The sequence below is a fragment of the Cupressus sempervirens genome, chromosome 10, assembly GCF_028749045.1.
Source record: "Cupressus sempervirens isolate cs-2001-9-10 chromosome 10, ASM2874904v1, whole genome shotgun sequence".
NCBI lineage: Eukaryota > Viridiplantae > Streptophyta > Pinopsida > Cupressales > Cupressaceae > Cupressus > Cupressus sempervirens.
Genome location: NC_143127.1, coordinates 164,765,481 through 164,790,618, shown reverse-complemented (window position 1 = coordinate 164,790,618; position 25,138 = coordinate 164,765,481). Strand labels below are relative to the sequence as shown.

The following is a 25,138-nucleotide window of genomic DNA, read 5'->3' as shown; positions in this document are numbered from 1 at the left end:
TTGCAAAACCTTCACCAAGTGTTGTGCCTTATGAACCATTCATTAGAAAGCCCCTTAAGCTCATCAATTGATAAGTAGGAGATGATTTCCACAGCTAGTCAAATTGTGATGTGAATATCAGGATTTAACTGTGTGATTTTTGAGTCAAACTCGATGACCCATGTTTCATGAGTAGTGATTCAACATGAATCCATCTCTCATGAGAATAAATGAAACTTTGGGTTTAATTGTGGAGGAAACTCCGTAGTTAAGCGCGCTCAGGCTGGAGTAGTACTGGGATGGGTGACCTCCCGGGAAGTCCCGGTGCTTCACCCCTGTGAGCATCACCTAGATCCAATGAGTGCTAAGTGTTTCATTTATTCTCATGAGAGATGGATTCATGTTGAATCACTACTCATGAAACATGGGTCATCGAGTTTGACTCAAAAATCACACAGTTAAATCCTGATATTCACATCACAATTTGACTAGCTGTGGAAATCATCTCCTACTTATCAATTGATGAGCTTAAGGGGCTTTCTAATGAATGGTTCATAAGGCACAACACTTGGTGAAGGTTTTGCAAATGGGGTTGCAAGCTTTGGGTTTAATTGTGGAGGAAACTCCGTAGTTAAGCGCGCTCAGGCTGGAGTAGTACTGGGATGGGTGACCTCCCGGGAAGTCCCGGTGCTTCACCCCTGTGAGCATCACCTAGATCCAATGAGTGCTAAGTGTTTCATTTATTCTCATGAGAGATGGATTCATGTTGAATCACTACTCATGAAACATGGGTCATCGAGTTTGACTCAAAAATCACACAGTTAAATCCTGATATTCACATCACAATTTGACTAGCTGTGGAAATCATCTCCTACTTATCAATTAATAAACATTTTCAAAACCGCGAATGTGATCAAACGTTGGGGTGATAGAACCGCATACAAGAACATGGGTTAATAAACATTTTCAAAACCGCGAATGTGATCAAACGTTGGGGTGATAGAACCGCATACAAGAACATGGGTTAATAAACATTTTCAAAACCGCGAATGTGATCAAACGTTGGGGTTTTCGCACTCCACACTCGCATCTTCAAAGCATTTTTACCCCAAATGACGATTTAACGCGTAAAACATTTGAGACTACTCACTTTGCTCATAGAGCATCAGCGAGCGAAACACAATCAGTACGATTAACCATTCATATTTTTAATTCGGAAGGAGTTACATTGTACACCAAAAGAATAGTGGCTCTCAACTGGATCACATACCTCGGGTATGCAGAAAACAACAACAGTCTCATGTACTTCTCCTCTGTGCAAACCAGACCTATTCATCTGGTTTTTACAAGACTATTTTTTCACCTGAGGTAGGCTTAATGCTTTTAAGTCACATTACACAGTATTTTGGTTTAATGATTCATGTCATCTGGCATTCATGGCCACATCTCAATAATAAACTGCTATTTAATGAAAATCACGTGTCGGGTCTATGTCTGGGCAATGTGCGTTTAATTTATATATGTATTCGATTGGCAACATCTCGTCTTATCATTGTCGATTTATACTACGCTTTTCAGGGTAATTGTCAAAACCTAACCTTCACAATTGAAAAAAATGGAAATATCTTCTACGGCGGCTACTGATTTATTCAGAAACTTTTTTTTATGGGGTAATCTGTGTTTTTTTAAACGCAAAATTATATAGCACAGCTATCCTTAACACAAATGTTCTTTACTGAGTAATCTTTAAAGCTCACTGTTTTTCTTTTGTTTATTCTGTTATGAAAATTTCTCCTATGGGGACGGTCTTTTTAAACGTAAACTTCATTTTAGTGGGCACTCGTCAAAGCCCATTAAACTTTTGCTTTTTGGTTTTTAAATGGGAATATCTTGTACCACTATTATACATTTGATGGTGAGCTGCCACATATTGGGTCAATCTTTAAAGTCCCTTTAAACTCCAAATAAAGGCATTGCAACTGTCCGTTCAATCCAAATGTGTGTTTAAGTGGGCAATCCAGAAAACCTTTTAAAAAAAAATCTTTTTTTTTTTTTGAAAACTGTAGGAATAGGGCAGAATTTTCATAATAGATATATTGCTCTAGTTAGGCAGGAATGCTTTTTAAATTATGGGGTAAAAATTTTCATATGCAGAATAGCCTTTTATTTGCACATCTAAAATCCAAATGATTCAATTGAGCAGAATCCTCATTGAGGTTTCGGCTTGGCAAGATTTCTGGTTTTAACCATGCAATTATTTTTTATCATACTTTAGGATCCATTGCTTGGTTGAGATAGCCAGAGATAGAAATGATCCTAATCTAGGTTGCCTTTTCCTGAGAGAAATGTTTCAGTAAGTAAGGAATGCCCTTCATGAGTTGCACATCATTTTTACTTTTCTTTTTGACCCAGTGAATCTCAGATGGAAATGTTGTGGTTTACCTTTACTATGGTGTTTGGTATGTCTGGATTCGTCTTAATAATTGTACACTTAGGTCATGCATGAATGTACCCCATTCTTTTTGCAGTTCAATTTCACTTTATGCATCATGGAGGTTATGTGCTGCACCTACTGCAATAGGGGATTTGAATTTAGGTATGATCCTCTTACAAGGGCCTTGAATCACTGCTACACTTGCATCATAATCTTGGAGTCTGTCTGTCACTCTTTATTGTTTGTTTTATGAGGATTGGTAGAGAGATAAGTTTTCTATAAATTTTCCTAGAATGTGAGGATTGGTGACTAAGAGTTGTTGCGATTTGTTTTGTTGGAGATTTTGTTGTCATTTGCATGGACACTATACCTTCTAGGCAAAGTTTTCACGTGGTGGCTCTTGTGTTCTATAAAAAAAAAGTTTCATCTGGGACAGAGTCTTTAACTTGGTCATTGTGATGTGGAATAGTCCATCGGAAGGTGAGGCATCAGTAGTAGTCTAGAAAGCACTGTTGTTGTTTGACCTCTCTCATTCGTGTTATTAGCACCACTGGGATTTTCCTTTTATGATCAGCATAATTCCTTTTTCACAAATGAATAGTCCTTTTATTCCTGGTAAATTATACATCTAACTGTCTTTTCTCCTTGCAAATACTTCCGATGGATTTTTTTTTGTTCATTTTCATATTGGCTGCTCGACCATGTTGGTGTACCCCCAGCGGGGTGTCATATGTTCACACTCAACTATGGATTTTCTTAGCAACTTTGCATCCAAATTTCCAATTTTGTTTTTATAGCATTGAAGCGCACATATTTAAGAACTGTATATGTTGTCAAATACATATATTACTCAAGCTTGCTCCCTGTTCACTGCACACAGACACTTCACCTAGCCTTTTTATTCACTACAAAGACATTTCTGAGCAGTCATTATGGAATGTTCAATTTGGCCTGTCACCTTATGGCTTCATTGCTGATTAATAGCATGTATGTTTCAACAAGGCTACATCAAAAGCCAAATAATCCCGTGCTAGCTCTATTCATTTGCACCTATTATCTACTCTCAAATTTAATCCTTGTTTGAGTCTCTTGAATTCTGTGCTGTACATTAATTGCCATTAAACCTTTGAAGATATAATATGTTCACAATCCATGAGATTGCAATAGTTAAAGCTTCTGATAGTAAACTGTGTAGAAGTTTTTTGAGTTGACATTTCAGAGACATTCAGAAAATCATCATCAGGAGACAAGATGGTTATTGATATAATTTTTATCTTTATAAACCTTTTAGACACTTTTAGCTCCTTTAAGTTTGTCTGATAAAGTTGTTGTTATATCAGCTTACTCAGTTACAATGGCAAGGGAATATGAACAGTGGAGAGAGGGTATCCTGAGAATGTCATGCCTTTCTTGCAAAGACGAATATAATATGGATGCTGTGGGAACCTGCAGAGAATGCTATGAGGAGGCAAGTGAAACGGAGGAAGAGCTCAAGAAAGAGATTGAAGAGTTGAAAGCACGGATTGCTTTCCTAAAAACATGGGCACATGAGACAATGCTTGACCAATATACGGACATTGTTTTTGAAGTTGGAGATGGTTCTAAAATAAAAGCTCACAGAATTGTTTTGGTAATTCTACATATTCCTTCTGCTAAAAGAATTCACTTTAAAGGAAAATAATTAGTCAGAAAGAAGCATGCTTAATGAACTTTATTTATATAAGAGATGTATTTGTATTGTTAAACAATATGAGTACAAGTTTGATGATAGCTGAAAAAAGTAGTCCATGTCATTCCCACCATGAATGTTAATTGTCCCACTATAGCAACTTGACTGTGATGGTGTATTCAAAACAATTTATTTAAAATAATCAGTTTTATGGGTTCAGCATTATATGATTGTGAGTCTTGCAACCATGTATTTGTATGGCACCAATTTAGATCTTGCAATGTTGAGTCTATTAGCAGATATTATCAAATAAAATATGACTTCTCATGTTGGTCTTTCCAATCGTAGTAACAAGACTATTGGCTTGGTCAGGGTTTGCCCCTAGACTCAAGTTTTACTTGAATGCCCCAACTCACATAATGCACCTGGCTTGTGAAAGGCTTGGTGCATCTCCAGAGGATTATTCTCTCCCCAGCTTGCTCCTTCCCGACCCCAGCTTGGCAGCAAGTAGACCAAGGTAAGGCAGGTTGGGCATTGGGCTGGGTTGCGGGGATACCTTTGGCACAAGGTTAAAAAAAAACTATAACATACTTTAAAAATTGGATCTACTAAATCTATAGAAACAGGAAACCATCTGAGAGCTTACCAATGTTTGTCGTAAAATCTCTGGTTGGGAATATACATTTTATTTTTCTTAGAATTCCACAAATCAGTTATGTTCAGGAATTTGTTGTTCATCAGTAGTATGAGATTAGATTCAACTCTCAATTGTTGTTAGGAACAAGTGCACTACACATGTGCATACACATTAAAATTGTTTCTCACTTGCTCAGGTGTTTGAGATAATGGATTAATTGCATAAAATAAAAGTACACTGTAAGGAAACCAAACACATTAGCAAAACTTAGAAGCAGTCACCCTAGAGAAACCTAATATGGGGAAACCTTAGAAGGGTAATGAGATTAGATTCAACTCTCAATTGTTGTTAGGAACAAGTGCACTACACATGTGCATACACATTAAAATTGTTTCTCACTTGCTTAGGTGTTTGAGATAATGGACTAATTGCATAAAATAAAAGTACACTGTAAGGAAACCAAACACATTAGCAAAACTGAGAAGCAGTCACCCTAGAGAAACCTAATATGGGGAAACCTTAGAAGGGTTAGCATTACTTTGTCATCTTCAGTACTTTTTTTTTGGAGTATTATTGCCTTTTTGAAAATCCAAGGACACAAATATTCATTATAGCAATTAACCACTTGCAAATGCTTTCTGCAATCTACCATGCATGACTTGCTTTCTTGGCCAAAATGACACCTTCCTTCATCTTAGCTTTGTTGTTGTAAATGTTCACAATTCACTCTTTACCATGTTTTTGATGTCTCATGAATTTCTTTTGCATACAATGCCTTAATTAGATTTCCAGTCACCTTCTCTAACTTCTTGAAGTTTTTGGCAAACATACAACAGGCTTTAGTCTCAAACAAGAACCCCAAGAGCCTGGAACATGAAGACAAAATATTTCCTAATTGCTTCTCCTTCCTGTACATTTCATTGGGACAAAACTACCACTTTACCTAAACACAAAATCACCACTGCCAGAAGCATCAGTTGTGAAAGCATTGACAAAAATAAAACTACCTCTTAGCTGTTTCATGATTCCTTCAACTTGCTGAGGTCATAACTTGTGCTCACAGAATTGATATCAAGTGCTATTTTTAAAGTGCATAACATTTTGAGAGGAATCCAAAGTGTAGTGATATTTCAGTTTAGGCACTTAGCACATGATGCTTCTTCCCCTGAAACAAGCTTGCCTTACTCTCTTAGCATGTTGCAAAAACTTCCGATAGTCAATAATGGTTATTTCGTTTCATTGACTTTGAAATCAATTGCCATTTTTTCAAGTGCATATATTTTTGAGAGGAATCTGTAATTTTGTCTTTTTGGAATGATTTAATAATAAACAATAATAATAAATTCAAAAAATTTAAGAATACAAATAAAATTAAGATGAAAAGTATAAAGGAATAAATATAACAAAATTAAAATTTAGTTAAGTTAATGAATGGTCAAAAGGCATGAAATGAAAAGTTGTGACTCTCTCAAACATGAGATATGAAAAGGGAGAAGGGAGTTTCTATTGGAAGTGGAGAGAGGAAGGAAGAGAAAAGGGAAGGTGGGATTCTCTAAAGAATCAATGGAAGAGAAAAGTAATAAGAAGAAAATAAATAATTGGCTCCTTCAAAGGGAAAAAGTTACTAAGGATTATAACACTTTCAAAGAGTGACAATAATGAAGGTTTGTGATTCTTTCGAAGTGTAGAAATGATTGAGGGTTGTGAGTTTTCTAAAGGGTGGTAATTGTGAAAGGTTGTGACCACTGCAATGGGCAGCTATGATGAAGAGGTGTGACTTCTCCCTAACATTGGAAGATACAAAGTGGAGAAGGTTTGATTTGAGGAGGATCTAGGGGAGATCAATTTGGGGGAATACTGTATTATTCTCGTAGGCAACAATGAAAAATGGTGACTCAATTCTCATGAAGGGTGGTGACCCTTTTACCAATAAATTATAAAGGAAACATCATTCAAGGATTCAAGGGATTTATCATCACTCTCCAATGCATTAAATCAGCACTCCCACTCTATGAATTTTCATTTATTCAATTGCCATTCACTAATATATCAAATCATTAAATGAGAGCAAATCATTCAATCATCCATCAAACATCAATTGGGAACAAAGCAAACAAACCAATGGTCAATTCTTTCATCAATTTAATCAGTCTATATATTAATCATTCAAACATTGAACCGATCAGATCTGTCTTATAGCAACCACTCCAGCATAGAGAATCTGAATTTTATCTACATATTAGTATGAAGTATCAATTCTTATAATAAGCAGCACAATGGTCTTACTTATGATTTCTTGCTTATGGATAATGGTCTTATCTCTGATTTCTGTTATGAATGATGTACATGAATAAGGATCCTGTATTCGAAGAATACATGCAACAATTTGTAACTCTTTTTTGCGTTTTCCGTAGTTAATTGTGGTAGGGATAATAGGGGAATACAATGAGGGAGTAACTGTTATGAGGTCCTCTTCTAAGCATGCCATGTCATGGTGGTGACAGGTTGCCCGATGTGGCCAAGGGTGTGCAAGGAGAGCCCCAGTTTTGTGCCTAGAAGAGAAGGAGAGATGGGTATAAAAGGAGTTGAAGCCTCATTTGAAGGGGATGGAATGATCAAGAACAAGCAGATAAGAAAATAAGAAATCAGATCTAAATCAAGAGCAGAAATAAATATTGAATATCAGCAAATAGATTTTAAAATAAATTTTGTGAATAAAGTTAAACTATAGGCATGTACATGTGTTCATGCCATTGTAATATTTGCAGAAATTAATGTTTTTTGTCAGTAATCTAAATGCTTCTTTTTATTATAAATGTGTTTTGGAAGATTTGTATAATAATCCATTTTGTATTTAGAGAAACAGATTGCAAATAGGAAGGACAGCCAGCCTTCCAAGCTCATGAGAGGTGAAGGAAGACTAGCCTTCATGCTCTTATCATGTATACCACCCTCAGATGGAATGAATGACAGGCATTCCATGCTTTTGGGCTTGATTGAGGATGATAACCAGCCTCCAAGGTTAGGGATGGAAGGTTGTCCCACCTTTCTTCTTGTTGCATTACAAGGGCAACCAACCTTGAAATTGTGGTTACCAATGAGACTATTCTAGGAATCTACTTTGAAATGGTTATTGCATGTTTGATTTACAATGCGAGTGATGTTTATGGATATCATGATATTTACTGATGATTAGTAAGACATGTTATCATGACTTACAATTTTGACGTCAATTCCTCGTGACTAATATGGCGTGTAGGATGTGTACTAGGATTTCTGTTTCAAAGAGTATTTTCAATTGGTAAATTTGCATTCTTAAATGTAGTATATATCTTATTTTAATTCAAATTGTGGTTTTAGGGAAAAATTTAGGAATATTCCGATAAGGGATATTACATTTGGTATCATTGTTCTTACCAGCCTGCAAGTTATGCAACTAAGCCAAAGGGCTCAAAGGGCATTGGAAAGCGAAAGCAGATGACTTGCATAAAGAAATAACTCTACTAAGATTACTTGCATAAAGCAATAACTCTACTCAAAGTAATCAAATAGGTGAACAATTGGGAGATGAGTTGAGGGATTTCATGCAGCACAATGAAAGAATAAGCTGAGCTTTTATGAAGCAAAATGAGATGATAATGAACCCTTTGAAATATGAGCAACACAATTAACACTCTTAGATCTAACCATAGTAATGGGAGGGATGCCACTTCTACTTATTCAAGATATTATACTAGAGCTCCACTAGGGTCAACACCTAGGGCAACTAGATCATCTTTCTTACCTAGAGAAGGACAATCAAAAGAGGAAGAAGAAATCAATACAATAATTAATATTTTAGATGAGTATGCAGAAGCTTATTCAAAAATTGACCCTGAAATCAGGAGGAATATTCCCTTTAAAGAGTATTGTGAGGCTAGAACAAGAAGTAACTCTAGAAGAGAAAGTGATCAGCATAACAAAGATTCATGTTATAAAATAAGTAAAATGAATATTCTAACTTTGATGGATTAGGGAAAGTCACTGCCCATTCATGTATCCAAAAATTGGACACATTTTTATCTCTTAGTCTCATTGTTGAAGGAGATGCCATCAAATTTTCCATCTTAAATTTGGAAGGGCTGCACATAACCAGTGATACCATGGTTTGATTGCTCTAGAGCACCAAAACATAACAGCCTATGACAAATTTATGGAAAGGATTGTAAACCTATTTAACCAAAATTACCCTCAAAGGCACTTTAAAGAACTAACTTAATTAAGACAAAAGGGATCCATAGAAGACTATGTAATTGAATTGTAAAATATTTGAGTCATGTTACTTGGGATTGCAAAGAAAAGACAAACATACTAGTTTGTTGACAGACTATCAGAGTCAATTCATGACTGAGTGAGTGCTTTTGACCGTACATCTCTTCAAGATGCAATTCAAAAGGCCCTAAGGTTGAAAGCCACATCATCAAAGGAAAAGAACCAATCTAGGAACATGCCTTCAAGATCAGGAAATCAGCCTTCGTACAAAAGAAACTTGGAACATAAGACTTAACTTTCTGAGGTGCACACATTGGAAGAAAGGACAAAACTTTGAAAAAGTGGATTATGTTTTAAGTGCAAAAAAAAGTGGGGGTCAGGACACATAGGTGCATGAAGAGAGGAAAAGCACACAACATAGAAGCTTTTGCAAATGAAGAAGAGTTTAACTCTCAAAGTAAAAGAAGACTTGGCAATGAAGAAAAGGGTCCTTTGGCAACACTCTTAGAAGCACCTAAATATCACCCTTTCAGAATCTCGATTGTTCTAAAAAGACAAAAAGTGATGGTTCTAGTGGGTAGTGTGAAAGATCCCTGATGGATCTCTTCTGCTGATCTTCTGTAATTTTATATTTTTCAATTTGCTTTCCCTATTTATTAAAATTTTCTTACAGAGCTAGACAGAAATTGCAGAAGGGTTTGATTGTTTTATAGTTTTGATGATTTTTCAATAAGTAATAACAGAAGTACAATAACATGAACCAGTTCTAAGAATGTATTCCAAATACATTTAAAGCAAAGTCGCTTCAAGCAATTTTTTTTGAATGTTTGCCTAATATGTAACCAAATGAAGATTTACAATAATATCCAGATGATTACACCCAAGAATAAAGCCAACTTGAAGGCATGAAGGTGAAATATGAGCCCAAAAGGAAGCTACGGCCAGAATCCAGCTCTCAAATGTTGTATGTGGAAAAGTAGATGGCTGCCAGGCGCGGCTGTACAGCTGCAAAGTGCCTACACGTGGGTAAAATACCGAAACCCCAGCTAAAACTCTGACTTAGTATTGTGTTCCCCAGAAGAGACAATACACAATCTCCATGATGCTTCTGACTGCAAGAATCCAAACCACTGTTTTGGGGGCTACGTCCCAAACAGGCAAAGCAAGTGGGTTTGGCGTCCCAAATGCTGAAAGCTCAATCAGAGCCCAAAACACAAATCCAAGATGTAATATGTCAATAATACCTTCGAACTTTGTCTTTACCTCCTTATTACCCACCAAACTTAGCTCGAACCCTAAAAGTGTCCCCATGTGGAGTTGGGTTATAAAATAATATATGTCTCATTTATAAAGTGGTCAAGTATTTAAAAAATGACCCTTTTCCCAATAAAAAGAAATCCATTCACTAAAATGCTTTGAGTCAAAAGAGAAATATTTAGAAAAGTTCAAGACCTTTCCAACGAGCTATTACACCAAGGGATATTCACCCAAATGAGGCCAAAAACCCCCTTATTACTCCAAAATGCCTATAACTTAGCCTTATTTAAATTATTAAAATGCTAACTTAGGAGAATATTTAAATATATTAAATTTTTTTCCAAATAGCGAACTAATAGCCAAAACACCTCTATGAAGTGAAACTGAACTCATCACCTCCTATGACTGATGCCGGATAATCTGAAATAACTGACAGTCTCATCCCTCAAAATTAGGATACTCCTAAAAAATAGGAATGTCTTTGAATCTCCCGAAATAGAAACTATAGAATGATCTCGTAGAGACTCAAGAATGTAACCCATCTCCACCTCCTAAAATGTAGGAAACTCCTACAATTAAGGAACTGCTCTCAATTGCTCTCTTACTGTCTGAAACTCTAGATCCGAACACTGTGTACCCTGACTAAGTCCCTAAACACTACTATCAGCCTATGAGACTCTAATAATAGGCCAACTCTATCGTCTCTGATGTCCACTCTAGAAAGGGGACATGACAATCCTCCCTTCCCGGAGATTGTTTGTCCACAAACAATGAACAAACTCCTGTTGCGCCACTCTGATATACACTCTTGGGTGTGTGATATGAAGCAACACATCAAGGATCCCTCAATCAAATGCACTGCATAGGATAATACTAGGATCCCACACTGGATGAGAGTGTTCCCACAACCAAGGTGGTAACATACTGGTATCCTTGTGAGATAAGGCGTCAAACAAAACAACACCCGAATTCCAACACCATTTGAACCAACACCCATCCATCAGGTATAAACAGGGATAATTGGAAACCTCTATCATGCCATATCTCTTTGCAACTATTGTGATACCAACATGAAAGTAATAATCATCCAAAGCATCATGTCTACTAATACCCACATCATCCTGTAACCATGATCCCAGATGAAGTCTCTGTGATATAGATGTGATAGCCCATGTTGGAAATCGGTTAACATAATGTTGGATCGTTTGTTGGTCCCACCAACCAATCCTCCCAAACTGCTGAGTCAAGTGCCTATAGTCAATAACTCTATCCTCTGAAGATGGGAGCGCACTATCGCAACACGGATAGTATAAGTCCTGCTTCAATATCCCTATAGCCTTATGAAGAGCATGGAAATCTGCCATGGAAAATCCTCCACTATCGTACCCATCAGTCATAAGAGCACTCCAACTGAGTGTAGATAACATCTGTCGAGTGACATCAAAGTGCTCAACCACTATGTCTACCCTCCTGTCATCAACCTTGAGTTGTCTAATCAAGCGATGAGGAGTCTGAAAATGATAGTTCTTAGGCATGTGTATTACCTCTGAATCTGCGCTATGGTAGAATACTATGTCGGAGTCATGTACATCGCTGTAAGGAGTATCCAGTATGCATTCACTAATGCATGTATCCTCATTTATGGTAGTGCAACTTTGTACCTCTGAGACCACCTCCTCTGTCAATGATGAAACTGTTGTCACCACACTATGCTCACTCTCATCAGCTCCCCATGTGTTTGCACATACAACCAAATCACGATCTTGGGATTTAGTGTCACTATGAGTACACACTACTTTGATTTCTAGGGTGTGGTCTAAGAAATCAAACTCATCATGACATGAAGTCTCATCACCCAATGCCTTTGAAATACTTATGTCCGGATTACTCTCTTGTGCAAACTCACCAAAATAATCCTGACCCTCTGTATTACTTGTTGTTCCATCCAAATCAACGTTGGCCTCTTCTTCCGTTGGAAGAAATAAAGATCTAATGGATGATTCTCTTTGTTTCCTTGCATCATCTATTTGATTATGGCATTCTTTGACTCTTTGGAGACCTTGGCTTGCTTGGGCAGCAAGTATCTTTGCTTGCATAGTTCTATCTAACCAATATTTATTCAACCTTTGACAATGTTTTATATCATCTACCCCAAAGTATACAAAATCAGGCTTATGATGACTTGTACCATTCCCATTATCACGTCCCATGCTTGCACCATGTGTACCCTCAAATATAGAATACAAATCATTGTTCGCTTCTTGACCAAAGGATGCCACATCTTGAGGTAACGAAGTTGTGTCACTGCTGTTATGAACTTCAGAATTATTATGATGTGTTCTAGTTATATTTTTGACCCCTTTAAGTGTATTATCATAGAAAGCCTCATGGCCACCACTTGCATACAGGCCTTCATGACTATTCCCAAGTGAAAGAGTTACCATATTACAAGAAGGAGGGTGTAAGTTATCGCTGCCCCAAATCAGAGCTGTGGGAGCCTCCTCCATGCTTTCATTCCAATCATTAAACAACACCCCATCTTGATTCTTCACATGCTTAGATAGGAGTGGCTCAAAGAAGTCTTCAACTTGGCTTCTATGAGATTCAAAATCAGACTGCCTGCATACTAAACTTGTCATCCCATTCTTAAGTTGAATACCATCATCAACATCATTACCTCCATTTGAAATAAATGTTACCTCATGATTTGAATTGCTGTTGCAAATTTCAGAATAGGCCTCACACCTTGGTGTCACATTTCTAACATCTCTAATATTTTGCCCCCTGATTGTAATCTCTTCCAATTTGTGACCAATGGCTTTTTTATTATCATTTAATATTTCTTTCTCTTTTTATTGCTGAAAGGAGCTTGTAGATACCCAGTTATCATCTGCTTTAGGTACACCCATAAATTCTATAAAGGAAAGGAGGTTGCGTATCTCCTTAGGAAGAGAACAATACTAATGGTAGTTGCTTATAACTGCAACATTGAATGTCTTGACAAGAGACATCTTACTTGTGCTTGTTAACGAAGATGAAACTTTAGAGCACCCATTTTTATTTCTAGCCATGATATTGGCCTGTAACTGAATTGATTTCTTTCCCAACAGGCTGGCAGGTTCTAGGCTCTGATACCACTGAAAGATCCCTGATGGATCTCTTCCGCTGATTTGCTATAATTTTATATTTTTAAATTTGTTTTCCCTGTTTATTAAAATTTTCTTGCAGAGCTAGAGAGAAGTTGTAGAAGGGTTTGATTGTTTTATATTTTTGATGATTTTTCAATAAGTAATAACAGAAGTACAATAACATGGACCAGTTCTGAGAATGTATTCCAAATACATTTAAAGCAAAGTCGCTTCAAGCAGATTTTTTAGAATATATGCCTAATATGTAACCAAATGAAGATTTACAATAATATCTAGATGATTACAACCAAGAATCAAGCCAACCTAAAGGCGTGAAGGTGAAATATGAGCTTAGAAGGAAGCGACAGTCAAAATCTAGCTCTCAAATGCTGTACGTGGAAAAGTAGATGGCTGCTAGGCGCAGCGGTACAGTTGCAAAGTGCCCACACGTGGGTAAAATACCCAAAACCTAGCTAAAACTTTGACTCGTTACTGGGGTCCCAAACAGGCAAAGCACGTGGGTTTGGCATCCCAAGTGCTGAAAGCTCAATCAGGTCTCAAAACACAAATCCAAGATTTAATATGTCAATAATACCTTTGAACTTTGTCTTTACCTCCTTATAACCCACCAAACTTAGCTCGAACCCTAAAAGTGTCTCCACGTGGAGTTGGGTTATAAAATAATATATTTCTCATTTTTAAAGTGGTCAAGTATCCAAAAAATGACCTTTTCCCAATAGAAAGAAATCCGTTCACTGAAATGCTCCGAGTCAAAAGAGAAATATTTAGAAAAGTTCAAGACCTTTCCAATGAGCCATTGCACCAAGGGATATTAACCCAAATGAGGCCAAAAAACCCCTTATTACTCCAAAATGCCTATAACTTAGCCTTATTTAAATTATTAAAACGCTAACTTAGGAGAATATTTAAATATATTAAAATATTTCTCAAATAGCGAACTAATAGCCAAAACACCTCTACAAGGTGAAACTGAACTCGTCACCTTTTGTGATTGATGCTGGATAATTTGAAATAACTAACAGTCTCATCCCTCAAAATTAGGGATACTCCTAAAAAATAGGAATGTCTTTGAATCTCCCGAAACTGAAACCATCGAATGATCTCGTAGAGTGTAATGTCCCCGTCATAAAATAAATGTTCTCATTTAATCTTTGTAATGGGCCAATTGATTTATTTTATCTCGGGCCCATTTTTATTTAGTTTTCGTAGTTTGTGTCGCCATCGGCTAACTTTGTACACCCTCGAAAAGTTTTTCCCGATGGGTATTTAAGCGAGGCTTGTAGAAGTTTGTAGGCATGTTTTTGGATTTCATTTCTTTGTACTGCGGATTCCTGTTGGAGTTTGACATTGTTCGCCATTTCAGAAGTGAAAGACCTTCCCTATTTGGCTTGTACGGTTTCGGTGGGATTCAACTCTCACCCTATTCCGTCGGTGTTCAACTAGTTTGTATTCGGCAAATTGGAGTGCTCATATTACTTGCAAATTCATATCAATTTGACGAATATTCTTCCATACTTGTTCGAGTAAGATTTAGTGTTCGAAATCTTCAGTGTTATGCTTTTGTGTTTGTTTGCATCATCGTGCTTCCATCGTGATTCAACATTGTACGGCTTCCATCTCCTCTTTTTTGTACACAACATCCTATTCACATAATTGACACCGTACGACCTTAAGTGTGCACCGTACGACCTTCTGGGCTCATTGTACGACCAACTGTGCTAACTGTACGGCTTATTGGGTGGTCACCGTACGGTCACTGTGGATTGCCGTACGGATTTCACACACGACGTACGAACTTCCAAGTTAACCGTACCTCCTGCTCCATAAATCCCATATGGTCATCTGCCTACTGTATCCGTACAGACTCTTTCTTGAGTTTGTTGTCACCATACTGTCCTCACACTTCTGTACGGACTACCTATCATAGTGCAGACATAATATTCACACGGTACGGCTTCAGAAACACTTCCCTAGCCACCGTACATCACCTCCTGATAGCCTCTCTCATCCGTACGGATCTCTTCGAGAAGCAATTTGGTATCCATTCCGGCCATAATCTGCCTACGAATCACCCATTGCCAGTTGGAACATTTCATAGAGGCTCAAGAATGTAACCCATCTCCACCTCCTAAAGTGTAGGAAACTCCTCCTACAATTAAGGAATTGCTCTCAACTGCTCTCCTATTGTCTGAAACTCCAGATCCAAACACTGTGTACCCTGATTGAGTCCCTAAACGCCACTGTCAGCCTACGAGACTCTAATGATAGGCCAACTCTATCGTCTTTGATGTCCACTTTAGAAAGGGGGCATGACATAGTGACACTGCTCATAACTTCATTGATAAGGATTGGTAACAAGGATGAAATTAGAAAGTGAAGACTTAGAAGGATTCAAGGTGGTCATGGCAGATGGGTTCGCCACCCCATGCATATAAAGAATTCAACATTTAAAATTAACTTTTGGATTTAAATGATAATTGATAGACATATTCGATATTAAAAAATGGGAGGAATACTCCTTAAATAAGCAATAACAAGATCTTTCTATAACAAAAATGATTGAGAGCTGAAAACAAAATAGAAAGTTACTAGACTAACTAAGCAACCTAAAGAACAATCTTTTCCAAAAACTGACTGACTTAAAAGAAAGTTACTTACAAGACCCTTATACTAAATATTACAATACTACTTTAGTTCTCTTCCTCGATGGTCATTCTACTAACTACTCTAGAAAAGACTTGACTGAATTTGCAAGTTATTTGGCCATGAGTGCGTAGAAGGCTAATTCCTCTTTAGAACACTCTGCAACATAAGTCTATTGTTGAGATCCTCCTTGGTTGGACTTTTGATTAGCCAATCACTTTCTACTGAACTTGCTCATATGACCAAGAACAAAAACAAGTTGAGTGTTTTCCAACCTGTTGGGCAACAAAACCATCACTCTCTGTAATTATGTCCAATTGGGACTGGACTTGATTTTTTCCTTGAACTTCCCAACTAGGGCTGAATTAGGTTTGGAATTTGCTATTCACTTAGTTTCTATACTGTTCCCTTGTGATATTCTGTTTCAAAAAAATCACTGGGAATGCCTTCGTGATATCTGTCTAGTTGTTGCAGTACTTACCTTCCAAGATCAATAAGTTAGATCACCTGATATGATCGTGTTGTCTTGGAACTCTTTTTATCTGGTTCTCAACTCATCAACTAAGATTAGTCATCTTGATGAGTCATCAATTACTGACCTCTCTCTTCTGTGATCTATTCGCAATGTGGAATATCTTTTATATTGGTAGCGTTCTCACTATTTACATTTTATGATTGATTTCACTAATTGCAAGTTGAGATTAACTTGTTAATCTCTATTACTCATCATATTTATTTTCATTATTATCAAAGAATAACATGGAATGGCAATACTACATTGAGTTATGTTTCTTAATCATAGTGTTATGCTGTCATCCATTCTTATTAAGATATATACCTAGTATTGCTGGCACATGGCCTTAGTAATATATTTGCACTAGATATGTTGTTTGAACCTGCTATATAGAAATGACCAACATAATCAAATAAATTGGTCACTTAAGTTCCTAATATCTATCTAGGTCAGTTCACTTCCATACTCTATCGCTTGCTTTACCAATCTTTTCATTTCCTTCAATCTAAATCATGATAATGACATTCTCCGATATGTGCTTAATACTTGTCTTTGTTTAATTTTTGTTTCCTCTTCCTCTACGCCTAACAATGTGTTCCAACTTGCTCTTGGGATGCCAACATTATGAGTGCTTGTCTTAGATGAATTTGCAAATTGTCACTCATGAACATTATTAGTGGTGTATATGTATGATGACCTAGATGATGATACGAAGAGATGCTAATATTGGCACTAAAGGTAGAGGATGTTCACATCAACGACAGTATCAAGCCATTGTACCTTATGTATTATTCATTGCCATCAATATCAATTCAAAATAAACCATTGGCCATATCAAGAAGTGATTAGAGAATACAAACAAGGAGATTCTTTGAAATATCTTTCTTTCAATCAATTTTCCTTAGTGTATGTTGATGTTTGGTAGCTTCAGTTGGATAATCCTATATATATATATATATATATATATATATATATATATAGAACTATGATCAAGTTTTTATTCTATTAATTATCTAATTAATGAATAGGGGACATGTCTCTTCATCGCTTATTTTCAATTTAAATAAGAGGTCGCTGCCATTTGGAAACACATGCCAAACAATATGGCAGTGCTTAGTACTTTTGCAGTGATCCTTGAAATTCAACATGGTATAAGAGCAAGGTTGCAAATCTAAAATAAGAAATAAAAGATGACAACAATCTGTAATTGTTATAATCTCGTATCTTTGTTCTTACAGTGAAAGAATGCTGACATGTGCAGAAGTTCATAGGATGAAGATTTGTATCTAGCATAAATGAGTTTCTGAGAATAGTGGTTGTCTCATTCATATATTTCATCAGGGGCCAGAGTGATGTGGCTACTATTATCTGGGCACGGAACTGTCTTATTGAACAAAGGGTTCTCTTTTTTGAGTCATGAGGTCTCCAAAGAAATCAGACAAACTCTCCAGTACGTTTTAAGAGATGAGTTCCAGCTAATCATAGATCCTTGAACCCTGAGAGGAAGCATAGAAATGCATCGAGCAGTCTGTCCTCACCAAAGATGGTGAAGCCTGTGATTTACAGGCAGTTAATGATGTTTGATCCCTGAATTTGATTGACATAGTCAAACGGAAAAAGGTGGTTTCATGGGTGTCTTCGGTTGTTAAATACTCAGATCTGACAGTGAGTGTCTAACAAACATGCTAGAGAAATGGCTGCAACTGGAATCTACACGTTGTTAATAGTATTTGGTTGGTCTGTTTGGACTGTAATCGATATTGTTGGGGATGAGATCACTGGTCTCTTATTAGTGCCGCCGTGGGAGAAAAAAAAAAGGTTGAGATCGACGATATTTGAGATGAAAGAGTTATGGGAGTTGCTTTCTCGCTTGTCTATGCTGATGTGATCTTTGAAAACAATGGTTCTACGAGTCAAGATTGCACGTGCCCATGTAGGGATATAGGAGATCTTCTGGTGATTCTTTGTAGACTCTTGCTAGGGCAATGAGCTGCATGGATCTCAACAAATTGTCACTGGAAAGAGTTTGGCCAATATTTTGCCCGATTTGGTTGATTGAATATTTGAGTCAGTGTGAATCTTGTGAGGGCACTACCAGAGTATATCTGTTGATCTCTCTTCTGATAATGTCCCTTTGACCTGTCCATACTTAGAAGACTAATATATAAGAGTTCAAATTCACCATGTATTAATGGAGGACCCACCACATAATAGTAGATGGTGGAATATAGACTGATTCACGGTACTCAAGGAAGGCAATAAACTAAAATCCATGCTATGTCGATAAACAAAAATGTAATAAGGTGATCACCGAGGTATTAGGTGTAATGAAAAAGTATGTCCCACCTCCCTTCAACAAATCACGGGCCCTATCAAGAGAGGGAATTCCAAGGTGTGAGGTAGGTCATCAAGAATTGACTGTGTAGTGCTAGTAGGTAAGATTAAAACAATGAAGGACAAGCCCTATCAAGAGAGGGAATTCCAAGGTGTGAGGTAGGTCATCAAGAATTGACCGTGCAGGGCTAGTAGGTAAGATTAAAACAATGAAGGACAAGCTACGATTATCAAGACCACCATTTACTTCATAAACATTGATTAAACGTGTATGAAGGCTCATAGTTATTAAAAGAAAAAGACTGGAGAGCCAACCCAAACAAGTTAGCTATAAAGATTAGGTACGATTTACTAGCAAGTTGGTCATGTGGATAAATATAGCAAGTGGATGAAGTCTATATTGTTATAAAGGTATATATAAGGTAATTTAAATATTGTAAATATTCTTTCATAATTAGTCTTATTGAATGGGTCAATATAAATGTGATATTATATTTATTAAAGATGATTTTTATTTCTATACGAGCTATTTTTCGTGATCGTTTCTCGAGAATGTTCTTGCAGGAAAAGGGAGATTAATATTAGATTCAAAGAGAAACTGACACTTATTCAAAAGTAAAGGAGCTTAGTAGATTGTTGTTTAGAGGGAATTTGACACATTTGTTTGAAGGAGCGAATATAGGATATGTTTCAATTGAATATTTGAAGATCTTGATAATATTAGAATAAGAGGGAGTTTTGACTTCCTGTAAACTTTTTGATATCATGTTTGTGATTGCATAATTTAATGGGCCTACCCCCTGTGTACGTCATGAGGAAGTGACGGCTTCCAAATGATGTCACTTGTATTTGTAGAAGTTATTGAAAGGTGACGATCTTACAATAACTTAATATTTTATTATGATGGATATCTTACGATGTCTATGCAAATCATGATAGATTATACTTTGCATGGTGGATGTTTATATGGTACACATTATGAGAATGCATGTGCACATACCTTATAAACATTACCGAGTACTTGGTGAATATCGTGCATACTGGAAGATCAATACTCATGATATCAAATGTGATGTCAAACCTAATTTCAGCACATGGTGAATGTTATGCAAATTGATGTTCTGGGAGGCCTTTACACACAATACTTTGTGAATATCATGCAATTTGATGTTCAGGAGGGCCATTACTAAGTACTTGGTGAACATCTTGCATCTCGACATTTTGGAAGGCCATTACTCAAAGAGTATTTGGTGAATATCATTGATATTCTGGGAGACCAATAGTCATGATATCAGACGTGATATCAAACTAATGCGTACTTGGTGAATATCAGGTGTCGATATTTTGGGAGACCAATACTCATGATATCATATGTGATATAAAAAAATGTTACTTAGAGTTTTTGGTGAATATTGTTGAAGCATGTAGCTTCGGTTTGACATTGACTGTGATCAGCATATATACATATGTATATATGTACAACAGTATGATGCACATACTATATATATATATATATATATATATATATATATGCATATATATATTATTGCTATATGTGAATCAATGCACAGTTGGAACCGATGATCATATATATATTTTTTGAGATCATTTAAGGCATGATGGAAACTTATTCTGATTCCTTTGATAGTTGGATCACTATCGATCTTTACTTTATATCGGGCTGCAAATCATAATGTTTGGTAATACATTGTTAGACTTGTGTTAAGTCTGTAACAAATCGAGCATGATTAGTTAACATCCAACAGGTGTGAGGATGAATGTCCATGTCTCCATTCAGAGACATGACCATTCACCCCCACACCCTTCCACGAGATATCTGCCGGAATAAACTATTGACGATTGTAGCTGCAATAGAGATCTTTATCTCTGGAAATATGGACGTCATTATCGTTATTGTCACCTTCAACAGCTGAAATGGACACTTATGTTTAAATTGTAATATTAAATGTAATGACATGTGCCATTTGACATGCATAGAGGCATGGAAATTCAAAGAGTTGTTATTGTAAGTGTAGTAAAGATTCTCGTTTTGGGAATTTGGAGAGACTTTCAGTTGGAATGTGTAGAGTCTCTCCTTAAGTTATTTATATCACATCAAGTGATAGGCATTGTACACTTAATTGTATTTATCAATAAAATCCTATTTTTGTTGTGTGGCTGGAGCTTTCTCTTCATTCTAGAAGGGTTTTCCGAGGATATTTCTGGTGTTCTTATTGCTAGTTATCTTCATTGTTTTTTTGGGACCTAGTTTTAACATGTTATCAGAGCTAGGTTGAGGATATCAGTCTCTTCATGCAGATAACATGCATGGTTTGTCGTTGCTAAGGAATTCAGTCAGGTTATTACTTTCATCTAGAGCATTCTATTATTTATGGATTATATTTTTTTGTTTCTTGTCTTCATCGATGTCTGTGATGGCGCTTGCATTAGTGTAGTTGAGATTTATGATAATCATATTGTATTCATGCAAAACCTTATCGTAGTCTATGTCTGGTCGTTCGTGGATTTCGTGCAATTCTGTTGGGTGAGCAATTCTTAAGTAGATGCATATGAGTAATCTCATTTGTTCTATCAAATCCCTATTTCTTGACTAGTATTAGTGTATGAAAGTGACATAGATCCGCAGAGCAAGAAAAAGCCCTCTTGTCATGATTTGTTGAATCACCAAGAATGATCTCGAGCTTAGTCGTTTGTGAAAGATTTTTATAGCACTCGATCATTTGCAATATCTGGAGCATGCCTTGCCACAATGTATTTATCGTTCATGGCTCCGTTTCCATTTGGCATCATGCTTTTTTGTATTTATGGTTGTTTGTCCCTAGTGGTATTATCTATTAAGATAATATGTTATACTTTCTATAATGATCAACTACTTGTCTGTAGTCCATCTTTCAATCTAGATAGGAATGTTTTCTATCCTGTCTCTTTTGTCTTCAGTCCAGATAGGAATGTTTCCTATCCTGTCTTCAGTTTTGTTTCTAATTTCGTCTTTAGTCTACGTTGTTTCTTTTAGAAGAAACAACGTCCTTGTAAAGAATTACAAGGAACACATTTGTTCCTCTGTTAATCAATCAATCATTTGGAAATCTGTTAATCTGCCAATTCTTGAATCTTGTAACATGGTATCAGAGCAAATACTTCAAATTTCTGAGATTGTTCACATAAACCCGGCTAGGGTTTTAGTTTTTTTGTGAAGAATTCGTGTGTTTTTTTTTTTGGGTTTTTTTATAGAAGAAATGTTTGCTGAAAATCGCAGATCTGTAGGTTGTTTTTCAGCAACTCGCATCCTCATCACATATGAAAATTGCGATTTTTTTTTGCTCTGGTCGTTTTTTCTGCTCACATTTTTTTCAGACATTTTGACTGTTGTGTTTTTTACAGTCTTCATTTTCGTGTCTTCAGCCTGCACCCACGTGATTTGGAGGCTCACATTGCAATTGCTAGGGTTTGTATCTTCCTACCAAAACATGCAAAATCCATGGTTTTGGTCTAGATCATTATCTAACACTTTTTTTTTTGAGATTGTTTCAAGAAGTCGTGCGATCAGCAAACTCGCGATTTTAAGGAACAGAATCCGCGTGTTTTAGTATCAAATCTTCTTCCCAACTATCGTCTCAGTCAAGACGCCCCTATTCTGAAAAAAAAAAGATAGTTCTTCTGCTTGCAACCACCATTTTCCTGTTGTTTTTGACCTCCATGGTTGCCGACCTGGTTCTTTTCTCAAAACCCTAACTTTTTGGCTAAGAATTTTTTTTTGATCATATATTCTTGGTGGGTTTTCCGAGATCTCAAATGGGTCTTCTTTAGATTTTTGTGGGTGCCTTGTTTTCCGTGCCTCAATTTTTGAGCCGATGGATTTGAAATCTGACTTCATATTCTTTTTGGGTTTTGTATCAATTGTTCTGGGTACTTGTCAATTTTTTTTGGGGTCAGCTAGGAATTTGCCTTAAAATTTGCGCCTGTTGAATTTCAGTCTTGAAGTTTGTACTTGAATTCTTTGAAATGGCATCTTTGACTAATTTGATGCTGGAGGGCAGTCAACGATTCAATGACCGCAATTACAACACTTGGAAGCAGTGCATGCTGATTGTTTTCGAGTACCGTCCCTTGGATGAGCTTGTTTTAGGCACAAAGACTTGTTTGACCTTCAACCAAGCAGAACAGGACAAGTTTGATGATCGCAATCAAGAGGCTGTTATGCTTCTCAACCTCTTTGTTATCGATGATCAACTACTGCAGATTCCTTTCGGCAAGTTTGTTGCAAAAATTTGGAAATATCTGAAGTAGCAGCATGAAACAACAACACAAGTTGTTGAGCTTCCTGATCAAGGCAAAGCTGCATTTTTCACCTTCTGAATCTGTTTTTGTTTTTCTGGGTATGTTGGTTTTCTCCTTAAAAATCATTTCATGTTGTTTGTAATGTGCAAGGTTGCGTGAGATTCTGGGTTTTACCGTTTTTTCCACAAAAACGAAGTTTTGTAATTGCAATCTGTTTTGAGTCATAGCACTCTTCTGGCAAAACTTCTTGGTTTCAGCATTCTGTAGATTCAGGGAGGGTCTCAATTATCCCAAACTATTCCGACATCCGTACGTTGACCATTAAGGGAGGGTATTAAGATAATATCTTATACTTTCTATAATGATCAACTACTTGTCTGTAGTCCGTCTTTCAGTCTACATAGTATCAGTTGTAGCATTCACATTTTAGGAAAGTTTTCTTCATATTCTTTTGTGATATTCACCTATAGTCTTCAGATTTTGATAAAAGATCAATATTGAGGAGTAATTTATGAGTATTTTTTGTAAAGTTTTTTTTGTGACCTTGATTCTGAACCTTTGAGCGACCTCTGCAAAACTTAGGGTCATTTCAAAGGTGGAACATGGCAATATAGGTCGAACTATTCTAGGATGCATACTTGAGGAAGCTCTTTTTTTTTTTTTGACAATAAGAGGACTGCCCTGGCTGAAAGAAGAATCACTCAGATTATTCATTTGGGATTATAATGGAGTTTGCTCAAGAGGTTTAGTCAAGAAGATAAATATCTCTTGATGACATGCATGGTGTCTTCCTGCAATTTAGTTTTTAGTTATCGTTTCACTAGGAATAGTGAATATTCTAATATTGGTCTCTATTAGAATTAATATTATAAGTTATTAATAAATACTTTCATTGTAGGAGAAAAGTAATGATTAAGAGGGAGATGATTTAGCATAAGAGGGAGGCTTCATAATTAAGGAGTACTTATGGAATCCCCATCACTCTCATTTATGCTTATGATGCTTGTGGTATTTGTTAAAAATGAGACTTACATGGAACTAAGTCTTATTTTGTTATGCATATTCTTCTGTGAATAAATGAGATTGTAAGATCAGCTATGATAACTCTTTCAATGCGATAGTGAACATCATGTTGAGAGAGTCCATGATGTCATCACGTTGAGAGATTTCGTAATGGGAGTTGGATGTCATATTGAGAGATTCAATGACAGTTCACATTGAGAGAGTCCGTGATAAAAGGCTTAGCCGAGCCTTACAAATCTGTCACTCATACAAATCTGTCATGTTGAGCGATTCCATGATTATTAACAATGAGTAATTGTTACAAGTTTTCATTTTGACTGATTCCATGAATATGAGTAATTGTTACAAGTTTTCATATTGAGTGATTCCATGATTATTAACAATGAGGAATTGTTACAAGTTTTCATGTTGAGTGATTTCATGAATTTTATAGGATCTATGTGATGAGATTTTATCATTAGCATTTTGGTTGTAGTTTTGTGTGATTGTTCAGGCAAAGATCTCTCTCTGGCTAAGAGGGAGTGTTGAAGATTGTAGCTGTGATAGAGATCTTTATCTTTGGAAATATGGACGTTATTACCGTTATTGTCACATTCAGCTGAAATGGACACTTATGTCTAAATTGTAATATTAAATGTAATGACGTGTCATTCAACATGCATAGAGGCATGGAAATTCAAAGAGTTGTTATTGTAATTGTAATGAAGAGTCTCGTTTTGGGAATTTGGAGAGACCTTTGGTTGGAATGTGTAGAGTCTCTCCTTAAGTTATTTATATCGTATCAAGCGATAGACATTGTACACTTAATTGTATTTATCAATAAAATGATATTTTTGTTGTGTGGTTGTGTTTTTCCCTTCATTCTATAAGGGTTTTCCCTGAATGTTTTTGGTGTTCTTATTGCTAGTTATCTTCATTGTTTTTTTGGGCCCTAGTTTTAACATAAACA

At 36.4% G+C, this 25,138-nt stretch overlaps 1 protein-coding gene across 6 annotated transcripts in view; it reads left to right on the top strand.

Annotated features, from left to right (window-relative positions):
* The first annotated feature begins 907 nt into the window (after window positions 1-907).
* LOC149533116 (BTB/POZ domain-containing protein At4g08455-like) overlaps window positions 908-25,138 on the top strand; it is a 95,315-nt gene continuing 71,084 nt past the window's right edge. The window contains exons 1-2 of one of the 6 annotated variants that reach the window (XM_089807548.1): window positions 908-1,347; window positions 3,754-4,043. In XM_089807548.1, coding sequence (XP_089663674.1) covers window positions 3,768-4,043 — 276 coding nt within the window. In that variant the 5' untranslated portion in view covers window positions 908-1,347; window positions 3,754-3,767. Of the gene's footprint in view, window positions 1,348-1,408; window positions 1,650-1,862; window positions 1,978-2,054; window positions 2,333-2,360; window positions 2,576-3,753; window positions 4,044-25,138 lie in introns of those variants that run through there. The other 5 variants (XM_089807545.1, XM_089807547.1, XM_089807550.1 and 2 more) reach the window with 5 other exon arrangements.